The following is a 20,584-nucleotide window of genomic DNA, read 5'->3' as shown; positions in this document are numbered from 1 at the left end:
CAAGAACTGGGATGTTTTCAGCTTCCATAAATTGTGTACAAATCCTTTCAATATAGGGCCATGCATTATCATGCTGCAACATGAGGTGATGGTCGTGGATGAATGGCACAACAATGGGCCTCAGGATCTCATCACGGTATCTCTGTGCATTCAAAATGCCATCAATAAAATGCACCTATGTTCGTTGTCCATAACATACGCCTGCCCATACCATAACCCCACCGCCACCATGGGCCACTAGATCCACAACGTTGACTTCAGCACACCTCTCACCTTCACAATGCCACACATGCTGTCTGCCATCTGCCCTGAACAGTGAAAACCGGAACTCGTCCACGAACAGAACGCCTCTCCAACGTGCCAGACGCCATCAAATGTAAACATTTGCCCACTCAAGTCAGTTACGACGAAGAACTTCAGTCAGGTCCAGACCCCAATGAGGATGACGAGCATGCAGATGAACTTCCCTGAGACGGTTTCTGACAGTTTGTGCAGAAATTCTTTGGTTATGCAAACCGAATGTTGCTGCAGCTGTCCGGGTGGCTGGTCTCAGATGATCATGGAGGTGAACATGCTGAATGTGGAGGTCCTGGGCTGGTGTGGTTACACGTGGTCTGCGGTTGGCAGTACTGCCAAATTCTCTGAAACGCCTTTGAAGACGGCTTATGGTAGAGAAATGAACATTCATTGCACGGCTCTGGTAGACATTCCTGCAGTCAGCATGCCAATTGAATGCCCCCTTAAACGTTGCGACATCTGTGCCATTGTGCTGTGTGTTCAAACTGCACATTTTAGAGTGGCATTTTATTGTGGGCAGTCTAAGGCACACCTGTGCAATATTCATGCTGTCTAATCAGCACCTTGATATGCCACACCTGTGAGGTGGGATGGATTATCTCGGCAAAGGAGAAGTGCTCACTAACACAGATTTAGACAGATTTGTGAACAATATTTGAGAGTAATGGGTCTTTTGTGTATGTAGAAAATGTTTCAGCTCTTTGAGTTCAGCGCATGCCAAATGGGAGCAAAACCGAAAGTGTTGCGTTTATATTTTTGCTCAGTATATATATATACAGTACAGACCAAAAGTTTGGACACACCTTCTCATTCAAAGAGTTTTCTTTATTTTCATGACTATGAAGGCATCAAAACTATGAATTAACACATGTGGAATTATATACATAACAAACAAGTGTGAAACAACTGAAAATATGTCATATCCTAGGTTCTTCAAAGTAGCCACCTTTAGCTTTGATTACTGCTTTGCACACTCTTGGCATTCTCTTGATGAGCTTCAAGAGGTAGTCCCCTGAAATGGTCTTCCAACAGTCTTGAAGGAGTTCCCAGAGATGCTTAGCACTTGTTTGCCCTTTTGCCTTCACTCTGCGGTCCAGCTCACCCCAAACCATCTTGATTGGGTTCAGGTCCGGTGACTGTGGAGGCCAGGTCATCTGGCGCAGCACCCCATCACTCTCCTTCATGGTCAAATAGCCCTTACTTTCAAAGTTTTCCCAATTTTTCAGCTGACTGACTGACCTTCATTTCTTAAAATAATGATGGCCACTCGTTTTTCTTTACTTAGCTGCTTTTTTCTTGCCATAATACAAATTCTAACAGTCTATTCAGTAGGACTATCAGCTGTGTATCCACCTGACTTCTCCTCAACGCAACTGATGGTCCCAACCCCATTTATAAGGCAAGAAATCACACTTATTAAACCTGACAGGGCAAACCTGTGAAGTGAAAACCATTTCAGGGGACTACCTCTTGAAGCTCATCAAGAGAATGCCAAGAGTGTGCAAAGCAGTAATCAAAGCAAAAGGTGGCTACTTTGAAGAACCTAGAATATGACATATTTTCAGTTGTTTCACACTTGTTTGTTATGTATATAATTCCACATGTGTTAATTCATAGTTTTGATGCCTTCAGTGTGAATCTACAATTTTCATAGTCATGAAAATAAAGAAAACTCTTTGAATGAGAAGGTGTGTCCAAACTTTTGGTCTGTACTGTATATATATATATATATATATATATATATATTTATATATTTATAGGGATCGCAAGGGGCACAGATGCTATGCCTGCACAATCGCCTGTTGGAGGATGACTGTGATTTAAAAAATTCCACTCTTTTTTAAAATTAGTGTATGGGTTGCTACAATTCACGGTACCTTCCCATTGAAGAGCTGTGGACATGCACTGCCTCCATTCCATTTGATCTCCTCCTCTAATGCTGCTGTATAAAAACCCTATTCTGCCAATAGATTGGATTCCTAGGAGTGTGACACACACCTATTGCAAATAATATCTTATGAAAATGCCATAAGTATCCAAAATAAGAAATCTCCTTTAATAGATGGGACCATCAGTCAGAGAAGCTTATTGGGGTCTATGAAAAACAAGTTGTCCTGACCATACTACCCAAATAATATAGTATTATACAAGATCTCTTGTGCTTTACACCATCTTCTTTGTAGTTCTAATCAGCTGGTGTGTTTTAGGTGGTTGTCAAGACAAGGACAGAATATCAGTCGGAACAAAAGAACAAGAAAATCAGAGTCCCAAAAATTGCAGAATTCACTGTCAGCTTCACGGATGGGGTGACTGAGAGGTTAAAGGTATTGTATTTGTATTTCTACCTGTGGTTACTTTAGCTCCATTTGTTTGCCATTAAGGCCTTATTCACACGTCCGTTGTTTCTTTCCTGATCTGTTCCGTTTTTTGCGGAACAGATCTGGACCAGATCTGGACCCATTCATTTTCAATGGGTCCTGAAAAAAAATCAGACATTGAGCTGTCCGTTTTTTTTCAGGACCCATTGAAAATGAATGGGTCCAGATCTGGTGGGTTAATATCAAGTTTTATGCCTCCGTTTGATGTATATGTTTGAAAAAAAAGGATACAAAAATGTAGCACACCACATTCTTGTATCCTACACAGTCTGGTAAAAAAATGTATACTTTTTTTTTTTACAATAGTACTATATGGTGAACGGATGCCACTGTATGTGGCATCAGTCTGAGGCATCCATTTAACGTATATATTTTTTGTATACCTGTAAGTGGTCTGATAATGTGTTACCCCACTTTCTTTACCCCGTGTTCTTGCTAGCCAACAGACATTAGGAACAGTAGGCAGCAACATTTTCTAACAGCGCCTTGAAATTTGAAAGGGAACCTGCCATGTGGAAAAAGCCATCTGATATGTGTGCTACTGTAGAGTAGGAGGAGCTGAGCTGATTCATCTAGTTTTGTGGTAAAATGTGCAGCATACAGTAACTTCTAATTCATTCATTTAAACCTGTGGTTACTCTCAGTTTAAAGGCACATTTAGATGCTGCGAGGAGCAGCGACAATCAGCTGCTCACTAAGTGGAGGTGAAGCGCTGCATTTACACACAGCGATCACCTCCACAGTATGAGGACGAGTGGTGGCTGCTGCTATCACTCGTCCCCATACAAAATCATTGCTCCTGGGCAGCAGAGGCAGTTTAGACAGCATGATCCGCTGCCCAAGAACGATAATTAAGGTGTCCACACCTCCGATTATTTCATCTGATGAATGAGCGTTTTACTTGTTCATTGGGTAATTGGTGGCACTTTTAGACAGACAGATTATCAGGAATGTTTCTTCCCGATAATCCGCCCGAACAGTGAGCTGTGTAAATCCATCTCAGGGGTTCAGTGGCTATCCTACTGATTTACAGCCTTCCCTTTATGTATGTGTATACAGAGATAACTATCAGTCACTGAGATGGATCACCCACTGAACTTCTAAACTTAGAATGACCAGAGGTTTAAATGATTGAATTACAGATTATACTGAATTATTTATCACAAAAACATATATCACTATGCACAGCTTGTTTTGCTGTAAAACATGGTACCTACACAATGGACCTCATTTTCTTTGTGATGGGTTCCTGTTAAATAATACCCTTCCTTAGCATTGAAATCCAGTCACAGGTATCTATAGTCTTCAATTAAAGGAGTTGTCCAGCCTAAGAGCTGACAACTCCAATGCAACTAACCCGAGCCCCATAAAAAAAACAAAAAAACACTCACGTGTCCAAAGTCACAGTGCTGCCCCAATCCTGACTGCTTCTGGTCCCCACAGGACCGGGAAGTGGCTTGAAGGCTGAGTCCAGTCAAGGCCTCAGCGATCACATTAACTTGAAGGTTATATCACAGCAGTGATGTACCATTCAAACAAATGTGACTCCTGAGGCCTGCGATTGGCTACAGCCGTCACATGACCAAGCCACTACCTGGTCCTGTGGGAACCCGAAGCTGCTGAGAGCAGGGCAGTGGCATGGGCATGACAGGAACACAGAGAGGTGAGTTTTTTTTTTTTTTTTTTACAGAGCACAGTTAAGCTGCAGGTCAACCCCTTCAAAGGTAAAAAAAATGGTTATAATATCATGCTCTTCAGATTACAAATATCACAAGAGAACAATGTGATTGGTAAATGACTGTTCTCAGGTTCTGGCTGGTTTACAATTCAGTCTTTACATCATTGCCAAGGTAATCCAGTTGTGGTAAAGGTAGATGAAGAGTGACTTATTATTAGCCATTATCTGTGCTTGCTTTGTCAGCTTCTCTGTACTTTTTGTATTTTGTTATACCTTTGTTCATCTCTCTTTGTACTGACTGTCATAACAATGTGCATTGCATTCTTCAGAAGAATGTCACCAATCTTCTATTATATACCATTATCTACAATTTTAAGAACTTCAGCAAACCCAACATTAGTAGATGGTTTCATTCTTTTCAAGGATACAAAGTACAAGGATGCTCAATGCCTTATTTTCTTTCCTATCAGATATTGTGCTTTAATATTCAGGCCACAATCTTATGTTCGACCTCCTGCCGCAAATTTACTTTGTAATCAAACAGTCTGGCAATTATACAGTCAAATGCTTAATGTAATTGAGTCATTACTCTGAAACTAGGTTTGTGCAACGCTGCAGTTTACAGGTCATTTCTTTTAAAGTTTAGCATTTCTGGATGACTCAGCTTTAAAGCTAGAGTTCTTCTTAGTCGCTCAATTAAATAGTTATAATTCAATAAGCGTTATTGTATCAAAATAGCTGTTTTATGCAGGACACATTACACCAGTAAGTACCCTGGAACTACTGAAGATATTTTATACATATGAAAACACACAGCAATGAGAATTGAACATAAATTAGAAAAAAATAAAAAAACATCAATAAGTTATTTGTTATATCTGTTTTGTAAGAAAGTACAGCACCCACTGAAAAAATGATTAGACGTAGAGCTGTGATTATGGGGGCAGACATTTTTGCACTTCTTGCTTCTAGTCATTTTCTCTTAAATTTTACTTCTTTATTCGATATATGTATACTTTTCTCTCAACCGTAACATTTTTTACTGTATCGCTTTCCAAAATGGGTCTTAAGTAGCGAGTGTTTTCAGGATATTTTTATAATTTTTCCTGGGTAGATTTGGCTGGGTTTAAAATCTCCCACTAATAGTCATTCAAACGTTGTGAAATGTGAATATAAAGTATCAAATACCTTCAACTATGACAAGTAAGACAAAGAAAATCTCAATTAAGCATAGCGCACAAAAACCTACCTAAAATAAGAATGTTTAAGCTTGATCCTTGGGCATGCATCAAAAATGCCCTGTTTTAGGATAAATATGCATACTCTTCTTTTCAGTCCAGTTTGTTGTATGTCAGATATTCCTACAGGTTGGTATATGGGTCATGTGCCACCTCTGCATCTCCATTACTATTGAACATTATTTAAGATGGTTTAGAAGATGGTTTAGAAGTGAGAAGAGTTAAACTTGAGGAACTTCGTAGCTGTGATGTATAATCCTGAACATACATATTAGATGCTCTGCCAAGCAGCTTCTGTGCTATGGTGCTGGGGGAGATCAGAAGAGGCGTATGTGGCTGTCACACGGTTGTTCCAGAGGAGACAGGGGAAAGAGCGTGCAACAATCGCAGGCCATTTCCCTTAAAGGGGTTCTCCAGGATTCAAGAAAATGAAAATATTTAAATATTACTTTATTATAAATATATTCCCAAATAGCTTTTATTACTTATAATGGCTTGTTTTGTCTAGGGAGAAATCATCAGGGTAAATAAAATGGTCGCTATCGTATTAGTACACACAAAACCTTTCCTAATCACACAGGAGGACAAGTTACTTCAGAGCAGTGAGCTATAGAGCTGCCTCATCCTCCTCTTTGCTCTGCTTGTCAAGGATTATTATGCTGAATACAGATTAAAAGATCTTCAGCTGAATATCTGTAGGAATGGAGTTCATGAGGATAGAGTACAGAGATGATGGTGGGAATGTGGCTAATGAGCAGCAGCTCCTTGTATGCAGTCTCCATTACCACAGCCCCACATTACCACATCCTGTCTGTCCTCTCTGTACTTCATGTCTCCTCATGAACTCTATTTTATTTCCCCTGATGATTGCTCCTTAGACAAAACAAACTATTATAACTAATGAAAGGTATTTGGGAATATATTTACAATAAAGTAATATTTGAGTATTTTCATTTTCTTAATCCCCAGAAAACCCCTTTATGGTTGTTATGCTCTGGTTGGTCAGAAAATAAGAGACTTGGGACACCAAATTGTTCAGGGCTCTTGCTCACTATCCAATCATAGGTGTAAGTGGGGGATTAAATTCGGGCAATGCCTGTGATTTTTTTTTTTATCATGTCCTCACTCTCTTTTGTTATTCTGTGCCTGGTGTCTGAGATGTATACCAACCATGGCTAGTTCAACTAATCAACCTCTCGTTTGCTGATTTGGCTATATCTATACACTTCAGGTTTGGACTTAAGCTTGTTCTACTGATTTACTTCTTGTCTACTGATTTGGTTGTATGTGTTACTTCCTGGTTTTAACTCAGGCTTGTTTTATTATCTTTTTTGCTTCCCTTTGATCATCTAGTTAGGTTTGAGACCTGCAAACTCCTATGTATTATTTTTTCAACCTACTCCGCAGATGCAACCTGGATCTCTAGTGGCCAAGAGCCTCCTACCTTGTAGCAGGCTCTAGTGAATACCTAGGGGTAGCCGCAGTCTCTGCTAACCAGTGTTTTGTATGAAGACAAGTTGCTGTTTTGAGCTTGTTGGCTGTGGTTCCAGTTAGTGATCTCTGTAGTTATCATTACAGTAACAGAGTTTTTCAAAATGTCAAGAGTTATACGAAATACAAATAAAAATCATGCACCTAGAATTGTTATAAAAAGATCCCTGAATGTAAGAATTTATATATGAAAACAAAGTATAGTATTACCTAGACTATAGTATTGTCTACTGTGAGACTGATAAAGTATTAATGGCCTTGAAGATTTTGTGAGTGATTCAGTATTCCATGGATGGTTAGAATAAACTAACACATCTTTCACTATTAAACCTGTCCTATTTAAAGCAAAAAAACTTCACCATCTCATATCTGGATTATTATTATTAGGAATATTATTAAATCCCAATTTATACTAAGAGTTGAAAGAAGAGACATAAGAAATCCAGCAGCAGGATGAATAGATACAATCACAGACATCATCAACAGTCGATTGAGAAGCTTGAAAGCCCAGATGGATGACAGGATATTCGGAGAAGCACTGATGTATTTGCCAAAAGTCAGAATAACAGTTGGCACCACAAGCCTGGGAATGCACACATGGCTTTAATAGAAACTTGTGCTTTGTAGCTTTTAAGGGGTTGCCTCACCAGAGACAACCCATTTTAAAAGTGTGACCACTACAACCTAGCATACTACTAATTTAGCTGGGGGGAGTCAAAGCCAGTCAGGCATTTTCCCTAGGTATTTTTACATGGCATCTGTTAAGATTAATGGCTCCATGTATTACAAGGACTTTTTGAGTCCGCCCGAATGAGAGCTGCCTGTTCAGAGTGTTTCTCCATTTTGGCTCATAGAAAGGGTCCTGAGTAGTGATGAACAAAGCGAGCTTTGAATGTTACAGGAAGGGTAAGGAGAGATAGGATCCAGCTCCACGTTCATGTCAGGCTGCTCAGCCATGATTGGAGGGGGTCGCATCTTTACTGTATATTGTTCCTGCTTTACAATAGATAGCACCGGAGTGTTGCAGACAGGCTGAGCAGCCTGACAGCACACCTCATCAGTGGGAAATGACTGCAGTAAGGCCCCACACCCTCACACCCCTAATCAACTGTCGAGGTGGAGAAAACCTGTATTAGTCACATTCTAGAATGGGTTTCTGGGGGCCATATTGATAACATTCTAAGAGAACCCCTTTAATCTACCGTTCCTCTCAGTGGCCATGTCCAGTTCTTTTACTACTAGAAACGTATTTCCACATCGCAGATTTGTTACAGAAATGTCTGCAACTGAAAATCATCTCTATTCTCCAAGTCTCAGAAATGTATCTAAGTAGAGAATGTACTGTAATTTAGGGTATAGTTATTAAAAATCCCAGGGAATAAGGGTGATTGTTCTTCTGTTAACTTTTTAAATTTTTTATTATTTTTTTAGTTTTGTGAGATATATTAGTGATATACCAGACCCTCTCACTTTCTGTTTCACAGCAGAACCTCTTTGTATTAGTCTTTTGGCACCATGACACAGTAACCCACCCCCTGTCTCTTCTCCTCCTCTTATGCCATTTCCCTCCGCACCAGTCAGCAGGGCTGGGATCCTGCACAAGCTCATACTGGCAACCAGCCCTTCCTCACTGCAATGTAGCTAGGCAACACTGTTGCCTAGTGACAAGTGATGCTCACAATGAAAGGATACGAGAGGTATCACCAAGGGGAAGGCAGACACATCAGGGCACACAGACAGAAGACAGCAGGTCTCAGCAGGGTACAGATGTAGCAAACATTAACTTGACACTTAATACATTATATACAAACTTTAAATTGGCGTTTAAAAAAATAGTCATGGTAAGTCATGTTATGCTACTTTTGCATGCCCTGCTAGTCTGCCAGCTTACCATCATACAAGCATGCTACCTCCACCTCTTCTTCCTTGCTTCTGGTTTTATGTGGGTTTTAAGACACCTTTAATCAAAACATACAGTAACTTGGAATACTCACGTGCAATATTCTGGTGTTTGCCAAGAATATTCTTCTTAAGTCAAGAATTTAGTTCTCATAAAAGAAAATTAAAATCTGCATATCTCATTTAATTCTGTAGTACTCAATCTGTTTCAGCAGATTTTATTACCCGTTCCTTCATCAAATGTTCTCTTAAAAGTATATACACTTCATCATGCATTTAAATGGCCCATGTCAGTTACTGTACTTAATCTAAATATATGGTGGTCTGTGGCGCAGTTAGATGTGGTTCTGAAGTGTTTTATGGCTAGCTATTAAATGGCCTGTCCCAGGAAACCCCATATCATTACTTAAAGCTTTGTTCTTTTCAGCCATTCTAATCGCATTTTGACTAAGCAAATGTGACTTTCAAAGCAGTGCCAAATTCAAGGACTGAAATAAAAGACATAACATGAAAGTGAAAATTCATTGTGGAAAATGTTCCTAGTATTTTGTCATTGCACCTGTTTCTGACACCATGACAATGGAGTAGTAGTCCAAGACAATGCCCTCTAGAGAGCTTAGTACTGCATCTAGATTGAGCTGGGTGCAGATTGTATAACAACTGTGCCCTTAATGCCCCTTACATTCAAAACAATATAAGTGGCATGAAGGGCATGTGAGAGACATTAACATTTGACAGTTAACAGAGCCTGGAGGACAGTGAGTCTAGGTGATATCTAGTCTTGGTTGTCATAGTCAGTAATTTGGTTTAATGATTATTAATATAATTATTATTTATTTATTTTTTAATTAATATTATTTATTATTATTATTTGTATTAATTATTATTAACATCACAGTGTCCCCTATGGGGCTCAGAATCTAAGGCTACATGCACACGACAGTGAAAAAAAGACGTCCGTTAAAAACTGACACACTGTCATTTTTTCATGGCCATTTTGCATCAGTGTGTGCATTCATTTTCTGGCCTTGTGTCCATTTTTAATGTCCGTTTTGCATGAGTTTTTCATGTCTGTTAAAAACGGACATGAAAAATGGATGAATTTGATTGGCACTAATTTCTAGACACACCCTTCTGAGAACACCCACAGAATGGTAGGCCCCCAGCTAAAATAATGTCCCCCATAGTGTAGGATTTTTTGTTGTTGTTGCTGCCCTCAGCTTTGATAATGCCCCCATGTAGGCCCCCAACTAAAATAATTTCCCCCATAGTGTACGATTTTTTTTTCACTGCCCCCAGCTTTAATAATGCCCCCTATTTTGGCCCCAGCTAAAATAATGTCTTCCAAGGTGTAAATAATTTTTTTTATAGTGCCCCCAGCTTTAATAATACCCTCATGTAGGCCCCAAGCTAAAATAATGTCCCCCTTAGTGTAGCAATTTAATTTTTTTACTGTCCCCAGCTTTAATAATGTCCCCCCATGTAGGCCCCTGGTAAAATAATGTCTCCCATAGTGTATGATTTTTTTTTACCGCCCCCAGCTTTAATAATGCCCCCAATGTAGTCCCTTATCTTAAATAATGTCCCCTATGGTGTAGGAATATTTTTTTTCAATGTCCCCAGCTTTAATAATGCCCCCAATGTAGGGCCCCATCTTAAATAATTTCCCCCATGGTTTAAATAATGCCCCCATAATGGCCCACCACAGTTTTTTTGTTGACTTTACAAAAAAAAAACACTAAAAAAAACCCTTACCTTATCCACTTGCTTGCGCTGCAGCAGTCTCTTCTCTCTTCACTGAATGAGACCTGCCGAAGGTGCGCAATCACTGCGCGCTCCCACGTGGTTACGTCACCACGCATATCGCAGGTCCTTTAGCAGATCCTACTCAATGAAGAGAGAAGAGACTGCCGCACCACGAGCAAGTGGATGAGGTGAGTTTTTTTTTTAACCCCTCCTGGGTAAAGTGTACCCATTTTAAACGGCCGTTAGACGGGTGCACTCTTGTCAATCGGCCGTTAAAAACGGTCCCATTGATTTTTGGACTGACCTATTTTTGGACGGACAATATTCACTGGCCGTTAAAAGAACAGCCATGTGAATAGCCCCATATACTTTCATTGGTGCTAAAAATGGCCGTGTGACGGCCGTTACTTAGACGGCTGTCACACGGCCATTATTCATGTTGTGTGCATGAGGCCTCAGTTCCGTAAGTACCCACACTAAATTATGAGCTGCTTATTATCTTAAGTGTTTGCTGCTTGGCTACTTTTAGTTCTGATCCACTGGCATACAGGTGAAATTCTAAAAATGTATTTCAGTAATGCAACTTAAAAGGTGAAACTAACATATGAGATAGTCATTACATGCAAAGCAAGATATTTCAAGCCTTTATTTGTTATAATTTGGATGATTATGGCGTATAGCTTATGAAACCCCAAAGTCACAATTTTGAGGTACCCTTTGATCAGGGGATATGGATTATTAGCTGACTAGAGGTTGACACTTTGAGCCTAGAATATTGAACCTTTTCACAAAATTCTAATTTTAAGCTGCATTAATGCAATTCCTTTTAATTTGTATGACTGAAAGAAATGGACTTTTGCGCGATATTCAAAGTTTTCGAGTTTCACCTGTAGATCTACTGTGCCTTTCGTAAAGTAGTCAACCCCTTGGTGTTTTTCCTATTTCTTTCTTTCTTTCTTTTTTTTTTTTTGCATTACAATCTGGAATTAAAGGCTGTGCACACATTCGGGCAATTTTTTATTATTGCAGTTTACTCATTTTGGGCTAAAAATTGCTCTGACAGCTCAGACTGTAGCCCTTACTTTACTCTGAATACTTGAAAAGCTCATAAATGCTCTTTCTAGCTAAACCCTTAGCAGGTTGAAAAGAATAATAAAAAAAGTTTGTTGAATTTTTTTTTAAAAGTTGTAAATGCATATATGTACAGTATTTACTCCTTTTAATATGGAAACTCAAAGTAAAGTCTGGTCCAACCATTTAAAGGGATTCTGTCACCTCTCATAACACAAATTCAGATTTTAAACCAGTCATGCTCCACAGCTTACCTTTAATCGGCTGTGCTGTTCTATATTGTAATCCGTCCAGTAGCTTTGCAGAAAAACGACTTTTATAATTATACAAATTAACCCTGAAGGTGCCCAGAGGGGCGTTATGTTCCCCTTTGTGTGCCCAGTAACGCCCCTCTTACAGTGCCCAAAATGCCTTCCTCCAGAATCCCTAACCGCCCACAGCATCTCATCCCTCTCCTCCTCCTCCCTGACGGCCGAGCGAAGTCTCGCGCAGACGCAGTACCCACTGAGGGCTGTGCCAGTGCGATTTGCTGGAGACTGAGGGAAGAGCGAGCATCGGACATCACTTGGCTCGGCGCATGCCCAGTGACGATGATGAAGCTCCTGCCCACAGTCTCCAGCAAATTGCACTGGCGCAGCCCTCAGTGGGTACTGCGTCTGCGCGAGACTTCGCTCGGCCGTCAGTGAGGGGGAGGAGAGGGATGAGACGCTGTGGGCGGTTAGGGATTCTGGAGGAAGGCGTTTTGGGCACTGTAAGAGGGGCATTACTGGGCACACAAAGGGGAACATAACGCCCCTCTGGGCACCTTCAGGGTTAATTTGCATCATTATAAAAGTCGTTTTTCTGCAAAACTACTGGACGGATTACAATATAGAACAGCACAGCCGATTCAAGGTAAGCTGTGGAGCATGACTGGTTTAAAATCCGAATTTGTGTTATGAGAGGTGACAGAATCCCTTTAAGTTCTAAAGTCACATAATTAGTTGAATAAACCTCCCCATGTTCAAAGAGTCACATGATCTGGCACATGATGTGAGTATAAATACATCTGTTCTGAGAGGTCTGCAACACTATTAAGCAAGCAACCTAAATACCTAGAAGTATAGATCAAGGTTGTGACACAGAGCACCAATAAATCCATTATAACAAAATGGAAACCATGGTGGTGGCAGCATCATGCTGTGGGAATGCTTTTCATTGACTAGGGCTGAAAAACTGGTCTGAATTGAAGGAAAGATGATTGGCAGTAAATACAGGACAGTTCTTGAGAAAAAACTGTTTCAGTCGGTCAGAGATTTTAGACTAGGATGGACAATGACCCTAAATATACTGATAAAGCTGGAGTGGGTTAAGGGGAAAAAATTAAGCTTGTCTTAAGTCCCTATCACACCAGAAGATAATTGTGAAGATCATTGCTAACAAGTCTCACCCGGATAAGGTCGGTTGTTTGCTGCCTTTGCTCCATGTGAAGTTAAGTGTCGTCTTCCCTATTTGTATTTTGTTTGTTGTATTTTCATGTATTTTGTATCTAGGCCTGAGAAAGACTCCTGTTCATCCTTCTGGTGGAGGAATAGGTTGTCTCAAGTCCTGTCATTATACCAGGGCCCTACAGGGTGTGTTAGGGCTCTAGGTTCCTGTGTATGAACTTTCCTATCATCGAGGTCAGTTCATACTGCTAGTTCGTCAGGACTTGGATTCGGGTTGTTCTAGGAGGTGACCTTCTCCTTTACCCTAGTTTCCAGGCCTAGTTCCTATCCCCTTTCCTCCTGTGCTCGGTGTGGAGTTTCCCACCCACACCGCATCCGTGACAGCCGGATCTCAATACAGGAAAAGTAAAACTCAAGTGTGAAAGTAGCCTTAGAATAATGGGCCTGGGTGAGAGAATCTGGTAGTCTGCTTTAACTTACTCCTTTAATTGGTATAACACAAATGGAGATTCATCTATAGAGCTGACAGAGCAGACACAGATTGTTTATTGTTTGTGCCAATAATTTGGGCATCTGAGGTATCTAAATGATAGTATATCAATAATGTGTTGCCACTTATCACAATAGATTTAGTTTCAAAAGTCTTTTGACTGATATTACAAGACAGACTATCCCGTAATGAAAATCCATATAAAAGAACTTATGGTGGATCAGGGAGATATAATTGCTGTGAATATTAGCTGGAACGTTTTGTTGTTATTTCTGTTTATATGAAGATGCTATATAATGCATACAGTAGACAGATGTGTGGTGCTTCAGTGTGCATTATGGTGTATTGCTAACAGTAAGTTGGCAGATACCATGCACTTCCAGTGGTTCATCTCTAAAATCAAATCTATTTGGTTCAGTGGAAAACTACCTGCTGGACAGACTCTCAGTTTCATTTTTTGGGCAACATCCCCATTGATTTATATTTGTAAAAGTGTTCTTAACTGTACATTAAATGCTCATTTATTTCATAAGTCCGCAGTCACAGATAGAAACCCTAAGATGATACCAATAGGCAATAATGGCTGAAACACTTACTATCCCTTTGGCTTAGGAGGCCAATGCCATCATGTGACTACACATGGTTCTAGTAGGATTCTACATTATACTATAGCTAGCTATCTACACATATATTCATTATTTTTATCATACATAATTATAGTGAAAGACCTGGTGGTCATTTATCAAAGACCGGTGTTTTGTGGTGGATTGCTATACGTGTATACTCCCCGAGCTATAACTCCTAGCTCTTGTAAGAGCTGTTCCTTGTTCCTGTGGTGATATCGGTGTCGAGTGGAGTGCTTGGAGTCCTCGGGAAGCGCTAGGAGCATCCATTAATGGAGGTATCCGGTCGGGGTGCCAGGAGATCCGTTACATTGGTGGCAAACGGCGGGATCGTTCCCACAGCCAGAAGGACAGCTACAGGAGACACCATTCCATGGATTTTACAATTTGAGGGCAATGCATGTCCTAGTACAGCGACCCTGACAGCACCAGAATGGAACCAGCAGTGGAGTACGATGAGTGTGTCATGGATGACTGAGATGCAATAAGGAAAGGCATCTTGTACCAGGCACTGGATATGGAGGAGTACCAGCAGATCGGGAGGTTCCCCAAGGAAGACCAGCGGTTGCGGAAGCGAGTAGCCCTGTGGATGCACTTCCTGGGAGAGCAGCCCCTGGAGGAATGGGTGAAGGAACTGGAACACTTAGTATGGCAGGAGATGTGGCTGGAAAATGCCTACCAGGCGCTCTGGTGGTATGGAGCACAGTACCTGCCCTGGACAGCCGAGCATGACAAGCCAGAGGGAGAGGAGTTAGATGGTCCTGGCTTGTTATGGGAGACTTTGTCAGAGCTGGAGTTTGGGAGCCCTACACAAGCCCGGTTCAGGGACCTCTTTGAGTGGAGGGAGAGCAGGTATGACTGGGACAACACTCACAAAATTGAGCAAGACCTGGTCCTTCTGGTGACCCGGGAGATGGAGCTGGAACAGGACTACCAGCAGCTGTTCCACTCCAGTGAGAGGGCTCAGCGAGAGAGCAGAGTGTCAGACCCAGGTCCAGAGCCCTTCAACTGGGAGGATATTGTGGAGGTTTACTGGGAAGAACCCCAGGTGGCCGGTGGAGGTGGGACCGAGGTCTCTCCCCCGGTCCTGCAGAGAATTGGGAGCCCAGTCTCCATTCCCCAGCGGCAGGCTGAGTTACAGGGGGCAGAGACAGTCGGTCCTGTCCCCCAGCGGCAGAGTGTCCTACAGGGAATAGAGAGCATAGTCTCCTTGCCCCAGCAACAGGACACTGTATTGGGAGCGGAGACAGTCGGTCTGCCTCCCCAGAGGCTGGAAGTATGTATGGGAGAGCAGCTTGTTACCCCCTCTCCCCATTGGCAGTGTGATTTGCAGGGAATTGGGAGCACAGTCTCCATCTCCCAGCTGCAGGCTGAGTTACAGGGGGCAGAGACAGTCGGTCCTGTCCCCCAGCAGCAGATTGAGTTGTTGGGAATTGGGAGCCCAGTCTCCATCCCACAGCAACAGAAGGATTTGTTGGGAATTAGGAGCCCAGACTCCATTCCCCAGCAGCAGCTTAACGTACCAGGGGGAGACAGTAAGCCCCACAACCGTGCAGATGGGACCGTGATCTCTGCACTCACAGCACAGGGGGTAGGGACAGTCGGTCCTGTCCCCCAGCATAAGGGTTGTTTAGCCAAAGGGGAGACAGTCGGTCTCCCCCCACAGCACCATGGTGGTTTATCTAAAGGGGAGACAGTCGGTCTCCCCCTCCAACAACCAGGCTACAACCAAGCTTCTTCCATGGTAGCGCTGGCACTAGGGCAAAGTACCGCTGGTCTCTGCCCACTCAGCAACTCACCAAGGCAGTCTACCAGTCCCCCACACAGCCGTAGTGAGGTACATGGACATGGACAGGTTTCTCCCTTGCTCAGGTGTAGTAACCATTTATTGTGGGTGGGCTGTACTGCTGTTTCTGTTTTGTGGGTGTGCTGCTGGACTAACAAGGGCACTGACTGGCAGGAAGTCAGATACCCTGTTAGTCTGTTTGGAAAAGGGGAGAGATGTGACAAGACCAATCTCGCCACATTGCATTGGAGAAGCCTGGTTGCCCGCCTGTTTCTTTTAGACAATGGCCCCATGTTGAAACGCTTGATTTTACCCTGCAAAGACTATGTGAAAGAATTTGGCTCCATGGCAATTGAACTGTATTCGTGTAGTCTGAGTGCCATTCACCTAATAATTGAATGGGCTCAGATCCAAGCTATCTGGGGATATGTTAAATATCTATGTTTTATGCAATAGCTGCACAGTTAAATATTCTTATGAAATTTTGCCTCTGCCCATGGAGATAAATTGGATTACTTCCCAATTGTCTCCAGGACAGAAGACATTGTATAAAACTGTGTATTCTACTGCCTGTGATAATTACATTAACCCATTGTGTAAGGTAATTGTATCATAGGCAGAGGGGAGGATTTTGTGTGGGAGTGTCTGAGTGTATTGTACTTGTTTACTGGTTGTTTTACAAAACCCTGTGGGTGGTACTAATGTGTATATAAGAACAATAAACCCACAGCTCTGGCTGACCACTGCTTGACCCTCAACACAGAGCCTCGTCTCATGTGTGTGGGGATTGCTATACGTGTATACTCCCCGGGCTATAACTCCTAGCTCTTGTAAGAGCTGTTCCTGTTCCTTGTTCCTGTGGTGGTATCGGTGTTGAGTGGAGTGCTTGGAGTCCTTGGGAAGCGCTAGGAGCATCCATCAAAGGAGGTAAATGCGGGGCCAGGAGATCCGTTACACTGCACATATCTGTAAAAAAAAGGAATATGACCTGTAATTTGATCCAATATGTACCTTTGAATGTAAATGTATAAATTATATTAAAACCTAATAAAATGTATTAAAAAAAGACTATGAAACCAATAGTTGGCACTGTTAATGAGTAGTGTTGATTTTGAATATTCTAATTGAGAATTTCCCATGCAAATGGTGGTTCAGCTAAAAAACAAGCAGATTCAGCTAATTTGCATATGTCCATGCTTATGCAAATGAGTTTACATGACAAAACTGCCTAGAAAGGTTATTGAATATTAAGTTAGGACAATCAAAAAACTTTTGTCACCCTAATGATAATGATCTAGGTGCGCAGGTCCACCCAAGCCATCCCACAGTTATGAAGCAACTTTGAGGCTTACTGGCTTTCATTCAGATGAGAGCTGGTTTTGAATGTCTCAGAAGGGATGGAACGTTTAGGAGTGATAGAACTTGATAAGAAAGTATGCAATAAAGTCCGATGATGATGGGATGGATTGTTTATAAATGATAGATCGCAAATATTCCTATCTGAGAAAAAAAAAAAGCTGGTTTTGAATGTCTCATAGTGCACAAGGCTGCCATTGTAAGGTATGCTGACTGTATCTGTCTCATGGATAGATTATTGGCTTGCACATACCTGGCTTTTGGCATATAGCCTTTGTGTGGCTGTCTATTGTATGTCATAGGTAATGGAAGTCCAAGATGCATCCAGACATCCTTCCCATGCTGTTTCCAAACCATTTCGGTGGTGTTTCCATCAATTTATAACCTTTTTCTGGGAACCAGACACCCTCTCTTCTTCAGAGCAGGGGGTGCCTGGTTTAATGCTCGGGTCTCCTATTGATTTCCATTGCGTTCAATCGTGCTCGAGCATACACAGTATTCGGCTGTACACTGCGATGTGCCGAGCATAGCGATGCTCGAGTGGAACTGCTGTTCGGCCGAGCATGCTTGGTCAACACTAGTAGAAGAGCTATCGAGGATGGGAGTGTAGACCTTACTGTGGCTAATGCCACCACCACTTTACCCCTAGGCTGCAGCGGATGCAGAGGCACAATCTTTCTTTACCTAGGTGGCTTTAAAATTATGCATTTTAGTGGAAATTCATGTTACTCTTTCCTTGGCTCCAGTTTTTTATTTTATATATACAGTGACTTGGTTGGCAAGTTAGTTGTTTCTCCTGGTGAAGGCTTTAGTAGAATTCCTGAGAAGCCACCCGCAGGAGCAACAAGATCGTAAAGATTTGAGAGGACTAACCCCCATCAAGGAAACATAAGTTGCCTATTCCAAGTATGGTTGGCTTTTGTTTGCCCTTGGGTTTCTCTTCTTTTAGGGTATATGGTGGCTCTTAGCAGTAGATCAGGATGCTGACCCTTAAAACCTGTTCTGGTAGAAAGTACTATTTTATAAGTTTGGTTCTTATAAATTGATAAGTTGATTTTAATGACATTCCTGATTAGGTAGGGACATATATATTTTTTAAGTAATTCCAAATTGAATCCCTTCTCTGGGGTGCTTATTACGTGTGTAAGAGTAGTTTATATGCAGATAAACATATAATCCAGCTCACCTCTGTAGTAGAGTATATGGTCCCGGCTCCAGGGGCCCTAGGGGAGTGTTCCCGTGGCAGGCTGCAGGTAAGGAGAAAGAAGGTCCCGGAGACAAATGGAGTTCCTCTATCAGCTTGCCTTTAATTTTGCATAAAGTTGACAGACATCACCACCCTCCACATGACATAATATTGACGCGTTTCGGGTAGACACCCTTAGTCGTAAACGACTAAGGGTGTCTACCCGAAACGCGTCAATATTATGTCATGTGGAGGGTGGTGATGTCTGTCAACTTTATGCAAAATTAAAGGCAAGCTGATAGAGGAACTCCATTTGTCTCCGGGACCTTCTTTCTCCTTACCTGTAGTTTATATGCACTTTCTTCAATTATCTCACTTGATTTTTCATTTTGGAAAAAAATGTTTCTATGGCAACATCACCATCACCTGATATAGGAGACAATTGCAAATGCCAGGCATTTATAAGTCGCATTGTGAGAGCAAGTCCCATTTGGCTTCCAAAAAAGGTTAAATGAAAAATATAAGACTAAACATAGATATGTTAGGCAAAAAGTATATTTGATTTTAGGACATGCTGTGATTAACAAATGAGTTTTTCACCTACCTATGGTGTAAAATACCATACTTTTTATATTTTATACTCCAGTTATATAGTACAAACATGAAGTGTCTAGTCAGTAAACAAAATTATTTTTTAGAAATCATTCTGTGTTTGCTAATCAACAACACAATAAGATTTCACTAATATAGTACCTGCTGGTCCAGAAATCACTGTTTCCCCATGTGAGAAAAATGATCTAATTGCAGAATAACAACATATACCAGGAATCAGCAACCTCCGGCCCTCCAGCTGTTCGGAAACTACAACTCCCAGAATCCTCCTTGTAACAAGAACAACCAAATAAATGTGCATGTTGGGAGTTGTAGTGCCAAAGGTTGCGGATCCCTGGTATATACAGTAGTGTATACCTATATTATACATATTGGTCAACATTGTGGTCAGATGTAGCAGCTGTACCCCACTCCTCCCTGTTACAATCTTCTATTCACTGTATAACTGGAGATGGATTTTCTGGGGGCAGAGGAGGTGAATACTTACATAGAATATAAAGCGAACTACAGACTCATTGAAAGCAAAGAAGATGCCACTTTTACCTTTTCATATTGGGATGTTTAATGTGTTTACACAATAAAGTTACATAAAATATACATTAATTATACTTTAAAGGGTTTCTGTCACCAGAATTAACCCTATTAAACCCTATTAAGCCCTTTGAACCTCCATAATAAAATTCCCCTTCTTCAGAAAGAGGACCTGCCGCTTCTCCTGACAAGTCTGTTTTACTAACTTCATGAATTCTCTATGTAACAGCAATTCTGGAGCATCTATTCATATGGCTCTATGTTGTGCCATTCCTCAATTATTTCTACTAGAAGTTTATAAATGAATTGCCAGCAGCTTGCAGTAAAGATACAAATGGGTGTTACCAGTTGGGGGTGTGTCCACCCATAACTGGCAGTACCCAGCAATATCTTTACTGCAGGCTGCTGGCAATGTATTTGTAAACTTCTAGGAGGAATAATACAGGAATGGCACAACATAGAGCTATAAGAATACATGTTCAAGAATTGTTATTACATGGGGAATGCAAGTAGTAATTAAAACAGACCTGTCAGGAGAGGTCTTCTTTAAAGTTGACTCCCTTCATATTTCAGCATAGATAAGCTGAAATATAGGACTCTGTTACAACTGTTAGGGTACAAGTCCATACTTTGTCCTAATTGGTCTCTGTAGACATGCACGTAGTATTCAGAGTGATTTAAAATTATCTGTCCACTACCTTGACATTTAGGGTTTAGGAAATATTTATTCCCACTGGCAATGATGACTAAATTGAGCTATGTGACCTTGCACAAT

General features: G+C 41.4%; 1 protein-coding gene across 2 annotated transcripts in view; it reads left to right on the top strand.

Annotated features, from left to right (window-relative positions):
- NSG2 (neuronal vesicle trafficking associated 2) overlaps window positions 1–20,584 on the top strand; it is a 78,345-nt gene that overhangs the window by 7,415 nt on the left and 50,346 nt on the right. For both annotated transcript variants that reach the window (XM_040415686.1, XM_040415687.1), the window contains exon 3: window positions 2,505–2,621. In XM_040415686.1, the coding sequence (XP_040271620.1) occupies window positions 2,505–2,621 (117 nt within the window). The remainder of the gene's footprint in view (window positions 1–2,504; window positions 2,622–20,584) is intronic.

Source organism: Bufo bufo, chromosome 1, assembly GCF_905171765.1.
Source record: "Bufo bufo chromosome 1, aBufBuf1.1, whole genome shotgun sequence".
NCBI classification, from domain to species: Eukaryota; Metazoa; Chordata; class Amphibia; order Anura; family Bufonidae; genus Bufo; species Bufo bufo.
Note: the sequence above shows the minus strand (reverse complement) of the source record. Positions and strands in the feature narration are given on the sequence as shown.